At 36.0% G+C, this 12,489-nt stretch overlaps 1 protein-coding gene across 7 annotated transcripts in view; it reads left to right on the forward strand.

Annotated features, from left to right (window-relative positions):
* Nucleotides 1–12,489, forward strand: part of adgrg6 (adhesion G protein-coupled receptor G6) — a 40,521-nt gene that overhangs the window by 8,363 nt on the left and 19,669 nt on the right. For 2 of the 7 annotated variants that reach the window (XM_089118786.1, XM_089118787.1), the window contains exons 3-7: nt 4,091–4,444; nt 6,189–6,809; nt 8,445–8,486; nt 10,949–11,014; nt 12,255–12,323. In XM_089118786.1, the coding sequence (XP_088974912.1) occupies nt 4,091–4,444; nt 6,189–6,809; nt 8,445–8,486; nt 10,949–11,014; nt 12,255–12,323 (1,152 nt within the window). Of the gene's footprint in view, nt 1–4,090; nt 4,445–6,188; nt 6,810–8,444; nt 8,487–10,948; nt 11,015–12,254; nt 12,324–12,411; nt 12,418–12,489 lie in introns of all 7 variants that reach the window. The other 5 variants (XM_089118790.1, XM_089118792.1, XM_089118791.1 and 2 more) reach the window with 4 other exon arrangements.

The following is a 12,489-nucleotide window of genomic DNA, read 5'->3' on the forward strand; positions in this document are numbered from 1 at the left end:
TTAACCCCTTGTTGCTCCATAGGCGTGCGACCTCTGACATATATAGCAATTGTAAGTCACTTTGGATAAAAGCGTCAGCTGAATGAATAAATGTAAAATGTAAATATAGTCACACTTGGTTCGGAATTACTTGAATCACATAAATGCATATTTTCAATTTAAAACGACCATATTTGAGTTAAAAAGTAGTTTGCATCACTGGATGTTACTCTCTGTCGTTTAACATTTCTATCGTGAAACAGTTGACATGATGATTTGGGGGATATGGGGATTTCGTGTAAATCACAGGAAATTTTCTTGGAAATATCTGCGTTTTCCCTTCATGTAATCAAGGCCTAAGAAAAAATCTATAGGCTAATATTTACTAGTGAAACTTGTTATCGGGTATTCATTTTTAAGACATTTTTATGTATATGAAAGAGACAAATTGTAATCGTTTTGTAGAATTACCCCACTAGCAAGTAAATGACCTTTGAGTGGAGTGATCCATGTCTTGTTTTGTACACTTTGTGCAAATAGGATCATTCAAAACGTGTTTGGTCCCTCTGACGCAGTATTGAGATGAACCCGTCCTGGGTGGGAACCAGGATCTGAGCAGCACACGATGCTTTGCCAGGTTAGACCTGTGGCTTCTGTAGCACAGTTGGTCGTGCCTCTCTTTTTACTGTGGCCCACTCCGACAGCTTTGCACACATCTATAAAACAGCAGGATATTCCAGTAGCGTGATTCCGTCCAATAGTGATTTCAGCCTCTTTCTGCAAAACACTCACAGGCCACTTGTCAAAAGCTGGTCCCATTGCTTGCTTGTTCAAAACCCAGGCATGATGGCGGAAAGAATGATCTTTTTTTCCCCTCACCTCTTTCTTTGTTTTTGCTGGACAAACGTAACACATTTTCCACCATTTTCTGTCCCAAGTGTGTCGATGGGGTCTTGTTTGTGGCAGGTTTTGCAGTGACCCAGTTCAGACTGGTTTGACATTCTGATTTGTGTGGTGTATTTGATCCCCCAGAAGGGACGAGAAGAATGCACATGTGTAGAAACCTTAACTTACACTTCAATAAAATGGGTCTGCATTATATATATACGAAGTGTTGTTTGCATGAACAATGTCTTCTGGCTTTTCACGAGAAGTGAAATAAAAAATGAGGCAGTTATAAAATGTATTAGAATCTATTTAGTTTAATTGTTTTATGGTTTACAACTACCAACGGTACAGCCAAAGATAATTTTGCCTTGGGGCCCTAACACGTAATGTGTTATACTTTATTAAATTCAGAGTAACTCTTCAAATGTCGTTTTTATTACATATTTTGACTAATTTAGTTTCATTTAAATTTGGCTTGAGTGCTGGCACAGGGCTATGGGAAGCGAGCACTAATCTTTCCTAGTGTTTTTATTATTTTTTATTAAGAAGTTATCCATTAATGCTGTTCAATTAGAAAATTCGACCAGAGGCACATAGTAACACTTTTGCAAGAATTGTGTGTTCAATTTAATTGTGTATACCACACTGAAATATTTTTGGATTCATTTCTAAATCACACAAAGTCCCTAGATAATAATAATCCAGTGCAAACAAGTCAGTAATTTGCATACAGTTATATGTTTAACTTAGTGTATAGCTCATTAAAGTCATAAGAATATTTAAGATGGTTTAAAATGATTTAAAATAAGACCAATAAGCGTTAACATAAGCCAAAACAACAAAATTAAGATAATTCACCCTTCAACAACTGCTTTGCTTCATTTGAAGAACCAGGTATCCCAATGCCTAGAAAAACCTTTCAAAAAACATTTGAAATTTTCTTCTTTAATGATGATTTTTATCAAACTTGTATATTTAAGTTCAGTAATTTCACTTAAATGGCAATGATAATTACCTATTAATTGTTATTTAAGTGAAATTACTGAACTTAAATATACAAGTTTGATAAAAATCATAATTAAAGAAGAAAATTTCAAATGTCATTTAGAGGCTTTTGCATCTGAACTCTTCATATATATGTGTGTGTGTGTGTGTGTGTGTGTGTGTGTGTGTGTGTGTGTGTGTGTGTGTGTGTGTGTGTGTGTGTGTGTGTGTGTGTGTGTGTGTGTGTGTGTGTGTGTGTGTGTGTGTGTGTGTGTGTGTGTGTGTGTGTGTGTGTGTGTGTGTGTAAAAAATGCTGGGTTGTTTTAACGCAATTTTGGGTCAAATATGGACAAACTCGAAGATTGGGTTAAAAATGTAATTTAAAAAATGTAACCCAATGGCTGGATTTGTCCATATTTGACCCAAAATTGGGTTAAAACAACCCAGCATTTTTTTAGAGTGTACACAAACCTTATGCCTAATTTTTATCCAGCAAATCTCACAAACAACTAATAACCATGCCACAGAGTTAACAAATGTGATAATTAGCAAAAATATTGATAATGGCCATCTTTTGAGTCAAGTTGAGTCAATGCTTTTAGATGTCCGACCACTTCTGACAGAAAAAGAGAAGAGAAAAGTGTGTGTTTTTGGCATCTTGACAGTTTGGATTGAATTGTATGTGGTCTGAAGTGGTCTATTTCAACTGTCCACTCTGGTGAGCTCAAGGCATGTAACGACTCGGGTCTCTGAAGAGAGCTCAATCTATGGTTAAAGTTGTGTCCCCTGTAACAGAAGATCATTTTCCTTTTCTAGGGTGGATGCCCTTTATCATGCTATAAGAGAGCAGTTCTCACGATTTAATACTCAAACTTTATTGTTCCCCACCTGGAATCTGTGTAAACCATCAAATCCCAAATTTCATGTTTCTCCAGAGGATTGATTATTATACCTTTTAGTTTAAAGCCATCTCCTATAAATACTCAAAATAAAATCTGGTGGGGTTATGAATGTTTTTTTTTTTTTTAATGCAAAGAGTTGTAAAATTTCATGCATGGAAATTCAATTTTTTAATTCACACACATTGTAAATCATTTAAAATTAGTTTAAATTGCTTAACCCTCGGTAATGTTTTACGTACATCAAACTTGTCCTTAGGGAGCCACTGCATCTTGAGAAAGCTTAATCGCTCAGCTTTGCTCAATTTGCCAAAAAGCGTTGTGTTTTTTGCTAATGTGCTGTTCGGGGCAGCATGAACAGAGGCCATTGTCTCTGAATCAAGTCTTTTTCCCAGTGTGTTGAAGTCTTTATGTCCAACTTGAGGGATCTGAAAGGGTTATTTTACCCAAAAATGAAAATAATTGCTATCAATTACTTACCCCCATGTCATTCCAAACATGTAAGACTTTCGTTCCTCTTTGAAACACAAATGAAAATATTACATTTTGACAGTCCCTGCAACCACCACACTTTATGAACTTTTTGTTCCATCAAAACAACAATTAAGGCTTTAATTAAGGCTTTTATTCACATATAAACATTCATCAGCGAACATAAACAGAAGCTCAACCGTACTTGCTGGATGCGCGAGAACAAACCTCTTGGGAAACTCAAACGTGCTGCGTAACACGAAAATAAACTTAATTGTCAAGCGAACATGCTTAAGCTTCCATTTACCCTAACTGATGTGTGAGTTGAATATTTAAACGTGAATTAAAGCCTAAATTAAATCTGTTCATCATATAAAGAAATCGTGTCTTCAGAAAATTTTGACTTAACTACTTCTCAACTGTTCATATGGAAGTTGTTCAGACTGTCAATGGAGGGACAGAAACTTTTCAGATTTCAATAAAATATCTTCATTTGTGTTTCAAAGATGAACAAAAGACTTACGGTTTTGGAGCAAGGGTGGGTAAATGATGACAGAATTTTTCTTTATTTGCTTGGAGATGTCATCGTTATCATGTCTATCAAATGGTTAAATCACAGTTCAGGATTCTAGGTTATCTTTACGGGATAATGACTTCGGATTCCTTAAGTGATTCGCTGTATCTCGACCAGCCCTGATATCTTTTCTGATAAATCTCCCTCTCATTTTGTCCCTGTCGATGCACTAACCCGGTGGCTGTCTAAACGCATCTTCCTGTCATCTGATTTCACTCCTGTCCTTGGCCCTTTCCTAATACCTCTGTCCTTCGGCCATGCAACGTAAAGTGACATGTGACCTGTTTGCTTACAGTAGCACAGAGCTGCCAGACTAGCGTCAGCTGCAATGTGGTGCTCACCGACTCCCAGGGCTCTTTTACCTCCCCCTGCTACCCCAATGACTACCCACCCAGTCAGGCCTGCAGGTGGACCATACAGGCCCCGACCGGCTTTATAGTGCAGATCACCTTCCTAGATTTCGAGCTTGAGGAAGCACAAGGCTGCATCTATGACCGCATCAACATCAACACTGGCACGAGTGATACCAAATTTTGCGGCTTAACGCCCAATGGACTAACTCTCAACTCCAGTGGCAATGTGATGGAGGTTTCCTTTACCTCAGACTTTAGTGTCCAAAAGAAAGGCTTCCATATCAGTTACAAGCAAGGTATGTTTATTACATGGCGAGCTCTGCATGGTTATTCCTGTATTTTTATATTATATTTATTTAATTAATGTTTAGAAAATTATTCTTAAAAATTATTTTATTTAAGAATCTCATAAACTAAAATACTTTTCTGTTTAATAATTTGTATTAAATTTATGCGATGTACCCTGTTATGGTTCATTAATTATGTTTTGCTATGGTTTTGTGGCTTTAAAACAAATTTCAGATAATCGTTCCAGACGAGCGTGACAGCTGGAGCACAATGTTTTAATGTTGCGGATAAACTTCAGACTTCATAAACAGCAGCTTTATCGAGATTACATTGCTAAACTCTGCCGCTCTGTTTCATATCACAGCTGCTGCAGCATTTTGCTTTGCCTTTCACTCATCGGTATATCATCTCATTGTGTTTTTATGATGACCGCAGTCACAAACATTTAATCATTTATTATTTATATTCCGCACTTCTCTCATTCTCTCAGTCTGAGTTTTCAGCCTGCAAATTTTTTTTTTTAATCAGTCTTGTATTTCAGGAAAAAAAATTATTTAATTCATTAATTTGATTGTGTAAGATAATAAGACTGTTTTCCCCTCAGTGAGAGTAAATAGTAAAAATTGTACACAACCAGTCCAACTGTGGGGTTAGTAAGATTTTTTTTAATATTTAAAAAAAACAAACATTTATTTTATTAAAAAAATGCATTAAAATAATGCAATTTAAAATATCTGCTTTCTATTTTAATATATCTTGAAATGTAATTTATTCATGTGATTGAACATTCTAAAAGAACAGCAGTAATTTGAAATAAAGTAAAACAAAATCTATATTTTTTTAACATGATTTTCTGCGAGTTTGTAAAGTCACATATATTTGTTTCACCACAGGAAGTTGATCAATTCAGTTCATAGAGGGTGAAGAATCTTTTTGTGGCAAAAGCTAAAATAAAATTGATATCTATATTTACTTTTTTCGAGGTGTAGCTCGTTATCCAGTAACAAGGGTGCCTAAATTGACATGTAGAAATGTGTTCACATGTCGCGATCAAACAGCACAAACTCCTCCAAAAGAAATAACAACCAGCAATAAATAACCTAAGTAATGAAGTCAGACATGTGGGAAATAACACCCATTAAAACCCAGTAGCCTTTACAGATATAGAGGATTTTCCAGTTTCTTAATGAAACACTTTTGAGATCAATCTCATTAAAGTTTAGTGTTCGGCTAACCTGTAGCTTTTTCTGTCATCCTTAGATAGAAATATACATCTGGTTATGTCAGAAAGCATCACAAATATTAGAGTGCAGGGACCTAATAGTACAACAAGAGATGTATTTTTCCATTCTGAATTGGTTATGGTTTTTATTGAGCCGGCCAACAGACACAAACTTCGGCCAATTTAAATGAAACGTGTCAGCAAATAGGACTTTAAAGAGGGGTTTTAACATGGCCAAAAGAATATGACTTCCCAGTTTGAAAGAAGTGTCTTAGAATGATTTCTTAATATAGTGTTCCTGACAACCTTGGATGATTTCAGACATTACTGTTTCTCTTCTTTTCTCATGTGATGAAACGTACTATAAAAACAGTTACTCTGTATTAGTCGATTCACATTTAGACTCTTGTCCCCGTTTAGCCCGTTTGAAGACCATAAAGAGGTTTGAACGAATGTTTTTCTATCCCACATTACCTAAGTATGTGCATTTGTGTCATGTTTTAATATCTAATGGTTTTTCACTCTTGCAGTGGCAGTGTCACTGAGGAACCAGAAGGTCACAATCCCAAAGAGCAGCAAGAATACAGTGAGAGTGTCCAATTCAGTCTCCATCCCTGTTCTCACCGCCTTCACTGTGTGCTTTGAGATCGCCCGCACTGCCCAGAAGAGCACAGAGACCATCTTTACCTTGTCTAATGCTCAAGGGACATCCATTTTGGCATTTGAAAAAACAACCAGAGGCATGGAGCTTTTCATAGTCGGTACCTACTGTTCTGTAAACGACAAAATCGCTAGCTCAGACATCACAACCAGCATGAAGCCCATCTGCCTCACCTGGACCAGGTCCTCTGGCTTTGTGGCAGTGTACTTTGAAGGTCGATATCTACGAAACATCTGCTCGACCTCCCTGGTTTACACCCTGCAGGGTGGGGGAATCCTCCAGCTTGCTGGAAAAGGGTCAAGCTCTGTCGACGTGGATGATCAGAATTTGGATGGCTTTGTTTACAATTTCCGATTTTGGGATTATGCCATGGGCCAATCCGAGCTGTCTGCCCTCACCTGTGATGTTGTAGGTAATGTCGTTGATTGGGATCATTCGTTCTGGACTATCCCGGGCACTTACACACAGACTGACAGCACGCTCAGCTGCAGTAAGTATACTGTTTTAGCTATATAATTTGAATGCTGGTTTATGAATTATTATTTGTGAAGTGTAAGGCGTTTAGATGTGAGCGCATCAACAAAATATGATTTATTTGTCTGATGAATTTGACGATCTCATATTAGATTCAAACTTTGTAGTATTTTCTTATTCAATTCACTTTAAAATATTGAACATCCTAAATACAGAGAAGTAAAAGTGCCTAAAACATAAAAATCAGGGGTAGAAAGCACTTGGAAAAAAAAACATAAGCAAATACAGATACATTTGAAAAGAAAAGGAAAATGTATGTATTTGTTAGAGATGTTTTACACTAACAGAGAAGGCTTTGTATGTCCTGTGATCACAACGGACATGTAAATACACCCAAGATTCATTAAAACCACATTCATTAGTGGTCAAAGAATGATTTTGGTGACGTACGGAAATGTTGTTTTGTTATGTGCACATAACCACGGAAATAATATCTGAGTGCTATTGTAAATGCAATTCAGCCAAAGGATTTGGAAACATACAGTACATGGATGGATGTTAATGCCAGGTTTGAAGGGGCCTTTCCCAGTGCATTTTCTGATCAAAAAAGAATCTTCAGAACCAAATGTCATAACCGCTCCCACTTTTAGACAGCATTTTTACAGTCATTCAAATGCCCTCTAACTCACGATGTAATGAGCTTTGGAATAGCAAAGGCAGGCATGATTCACATGCATAACATGCTTCACCAGGAACTGCTTTCATCCACTTAGCTTGGTTCCTGAAACTCTAGATACTCAGCACAGCATGGGTCAGCAGCCCATGGGAAGAAAGTGTCACATTAAACCTTGCGCCTCAGATCAAAAGAGTTAACTCACTAACTTTCTGTTCTCTACGATAGATAAAGCCAAATAGATTTGGTCTATGCTAGTCTTGGAAGTGCCAGATAACATGTCGAATCACCTCTATATTAGAAGTCGCTTTTAAAGGCATTTCCTTGTCAGGAGAAGATAACATCACAGAGTGCACAGATTCAGTGTTTCAGATAGCAGATCAAATCCAAATCATTAGCAACACATTGTAACGGTGAGCTTCAAAGTCCACATGTGAAAATGCTTGTTTTATTTGATTTCTTTTTTTTTTAACTTTACACATTTTATACCCAGCACTGCAATTTGCGTGAAAATGTGTGTTGAAAAATAAGCATGAAAGTCTTCTATTAGATTTTTCCCGTGTAAAAACCTGATGCTATCCAGCATGATTTGAGAGTGGTCTTAAATGATCATCTTTCATCAGAAATTTGCTTGTTTTTTTTCCTTTTCTTTTTTTTAATTTCAACTATGGTGCACAATCTTAAATATTTGTCGTAAAATTCCTTTACGGAATTGAAATGTTTGATTTAGTTTTTTAAATCGAAAACCTTTTAACTATGGTTTACGATTTAAACTGAATTTTGAATCCAAGATTTTCAATGTGGACGTCCACTGTATACTGTGATTTCATGTTAACATCACTCCCTTTCAAAGAAATGCATTCCTTTTGCTAGATATTGTATGCAACTTACTGAAATATCAGTGCCATGTCACTTGAATGAACTGCTTATGCTAACTGTCGTTTGGAAAAGCAACTAATTTCTCATCTTCTTTTGCAGTCTGTTTCCCAAATTGCATTCACTTAACATCTTCATCTAGTGGTGAGTTGACTGCTAACATGCCTAATATGTGTGTAATTGCTTGCTTTTAGCTGTGAAGGTCAACGCTTCAGTGTTTTCCTGTTCCCGAAGATGTTTTTTGGTGTATTGTCACGTCATTCCAAACTGTTATGACTTTTGACTTGCTTTAGAAGAACACAAAAGGTGGATTGTGAATAAGACTCTGGATGTTCATCTCTTCAAAAGATGTGAACTGAACTGGGACTAAAGCCTCAAGCTTCATAAAGGATGGAAAAGCATAGCATAGATGCAGTCCATATGATTTCAATTCATAGTTCAAGTCTTCTAACATCAGCGCATCAGTCAGTATGTTAGCTTTGTGTGATGAATAGTCCAAGTTATATTTTTGGATATATATATTTATCAGATACGATAGTGTAGATGATGAGTCAGGGAGCAATGGGGGAGGGGTGAGAGGAAACAACAGCAAAAGCACCTCGAGCTGAGACGCGGATCGCTTGAAGCACAGCTGCACCATATGTCAGAGCGCTGTTGCTCTGATGTTAAGTCCATATTTAAGTTGTTATTTACTGATAATCATCTCCTTTAGTGAGCTTGTTAACTATTTTGACTGGATCATTAAGTAAGTATGAACTTGAGAACCGAATTGGTCTATCCGTACCGAGTCAATTTTGTGAACTGGATCACCAGATTCATTGAGAAGATCCTTCACACACACAAAATATTTGAGTATTTTTGATTAATGAATTCACCTTTTTGGTTTTAGTTCTCCTAAAGTCATATGTGTTTGGATTGATTTTTGGTTCAATAAATAATCACATAATGCTCTTTTTTTAATGAACTACGTTCTTTTGTTCAATTCCTTCGTTTAAAAAAAGTTCCCATTTCAAATGTAGACCTGTTGTAGCATTTCTTGGCCTTGACAGGAGCAGTATAAGACCCCTCTGCAAACTGCAGACAGTTAGACGCTGGAGCCTATGACACATAACTATTTCCTTTGCTCAGTTACAACCAGCTGTGCTTGTGATGTTGGCATGAAGTCAAGAGGCCCGTGAAGTTAAGCCTGCAGCAAAACTAATGCTGTCACTAATAAGCATGCTTTAAAGACGCTACCCTCCCCTCCCCTCTCTTTCCATTGGGTACTCATGTGTTTCCCTCTCATCCTTTGACAAGACCAGTGGGGGATAGCGATCCCACCTTGCATGGAAACGCAGAACAGTTCGGTTTTTTTTCCCTCAACCTGCCTTTTAATGCAGGACTTCAAGATGATCAGAGATTCAGTGTTATAATGCTAGACAGCTGCCGCAATGTGACGTCTCTCTTAATATATTTAAGAGCTCTTACATTTGTCCTGCTACTACATTCCTATGATGTGCTATGGATTAGTTTCACCTGATTTGATTCAGTGTGGTTCAAATTAGATTCAGTTTGACACCTGAATCAAATCTTTTTGAAGTTTTTCAAAAAGTCAAATGACTTGTTCTCAGAGCTTAAGTCAGATTTATATTGTATTTGAAAATGTCAAAATAATCAGCTTTTGTTGAACTTGGAACTGAGAGTGGTTTGCTTTACATATCAAAACTCAAAGCCATCAAGCTACTGAAAAAGTGTAAAAATATGAAAACCTTCAAAATCTTTAAGAAGATCTGTACAAATAGTTTATAGACTGAGTGATGTATGCTCGCACATGCTCTGATGAGAATTGCATTGACTAAACTTTAACCAATAGATATGATTTGAGTTGAAATTTTACTTTTGCAGATTGCTTAGCTTTTAAATTGTTCAAGATGTTGTCATGCATTCTTCAATTATGTTGTTTTAACACAGTTAGAAATTATAAATTGGAAAGATCTGAAAAGCAAAACAAGATGGAATTTGGTATTTCATACATCCTTGGTTCATGTAGAGAAAAGGTGGCATTCCTGGGCCTCGATCAAACCAGCCTGTAGAACATTTCTGTCATTCAACTTCTGAGAATTATTAAATTCCACGTTTGAGTCGCTGATGTTCAAGTTTCAGCTTGGACATTTTGAGGTCACATACCATTGTCAAAGCCCAGAGGATGGCTGGGAAACGTATGACACTTTTTCAGTCCAGTTCTTGTCCTAAGTTAGATTTGAATTCCTATTTATGGATGTTAAAGAGAATTTATATTTTTGACAGTGTTTAGAGCTTAAGTCAGCTTTATATTGTGTTTTTTGAGCAACAATAATTTTTATTATATTGTATTTTGTATTTTTTTATAATAATTAAATTGTATTTTTTGAACTGACTTTTATTTGCCTAATATTTATTCCCATCCAGGAAAAAAAGGTCCAAGTCTGCCCACTTGATTCATTTTATATATATATATTTTTTGTGTGTTTATACATTTGTTTAAATGTTGTTTTAGTTTCAGTTTAGAATTGATTTTTGTATAAAAAAATGTTTTATAAATGACATATTTATAAAATATCAAATGTTCCTTTTCAAATCATTCATAGGTACTGCCATAGCAACTCTTTCCCCGGAAACCTCAGGTTGCGCCTCCCCTGGACTTGGCTGCCCAGGTAGGAAGAACTATCCTTATTATAACTTTTAATGCTGAACACATTCCTCAAAACATGTATTTTTTTTTCCTGTATAATTAGTTTACCCTTTATAAACTATTCTCATCAAAGAGCTTTTTGTCGCATCTGTACGACTTTGCTTATTAAAAAATATTCATTTGTCTCATTGATTTATTTTTATTTTTTAAAGTAAGCTATTAAAAAAAAAAATCTTGTCCTGGAAAATGAAATATAATACTTCATTTGCAAGTCTTAGGCCTTTAGTTTTGGGTAAGCATGCCAAACAAAAACAGCTTACCTTCTGCTCATTAAGACACCCCTAACCTGAACTTGTGGCCAATAAACATCCATCATCAGCAGGGAGCCATGAGAATCCTCCGGCTAAATGTCCTCAGTCATGTCCATTAAAGGCCATTGCCCCATTTTAACCATTTTGCTTCTTTCCCAAAGGTCTACTGAAATTTCTTTGCATAATATTTATTCCCATAATAGTAAAAAAATAGAAAGAAGCACATTCTTGCCCAAAGATTGGATAGTCTTATTTTAATAAAGTTAGTCTTCTACTGTAGGTTTAAAAATGTCTTGTTAACCTTTTCTTCTCATCATTGAACTATACTTCATCATAGTTTTAATTTCCATTTATGATACGCCTGCAGAATATCATGGAGCTAAAACATCTGTGCTGAGAAATCTATATTTTTTTATCAGTATATAAACTCAGTTTGACCTATGAATTTCTACATAGGTTTGACCTATGTATTTCTACATAAGTTTGACCTATGTATTTCTAAGGACGCACAAGGTAGTATTTAATCCCCTGGGTGTTTGTAGAAAATTACTTGTAACAGACATAGGAGCTAGCAGGAGAACATCTCCCTTTTCAGCACATGAGGATTTGATAAAGGTAATGAAACTTTCAAGTTCTCATAATTCATTGCGCTAGTTTTCAGGGTATGCTGAACTTAGCAAGGGCAAGTAAAAAACAAACATTTGTTGCCCAATTTTTCTTAAAAAAAATAAAATAATAAAATATATATATATATATATATATATATATATATACATATATATAAAATGCAGATTTTTCATTTCTGGTTCATCCTTTTTTACATTTTCATCTCACGCTATGCTTGTGATTCACATTGTGGTTAATTTGCTCCACAAGTTGTTCTTGCTTTTTTTGGTTTCATTCTAACCGCCATTTAATGCCAGTGTGCCCTTCTTCCATCCCTGCCACCAGCAACATTAACTGTTACCACCGCATCCATTGCCACCACTAACATGATTCCTACTAATGCAACAACCCACGGTAAGCATTCACCTCTGCCTTCTCATCATTTTATGCCTGTGTTCCTTTTGTTTCATGAGAGTAATGTCTTTTGCCTAATTCAGAACAGGTGGTGGTCAACTAATTTGGAGAATATCCTTATTAGCTGCGATAAGGATAGTAATGTTCCATTTAGAAATAGAGGATG

Source organism: Pimephales promelas, chromosome 13 (assembly GCF_988280905.1).
Source record: "Pimephales promelas chromosome 13, fPimPro1.hap1.1, whole genome shotgun sequence".
In the NCBI taxonomy this organism is placed as follows: domain Eukaryota; kingdom Metazoa; phylum Chordata; class Actinopteri; order Cypriniformes; family Leuciscidae; genus Pimephales; species Pimephales promelas.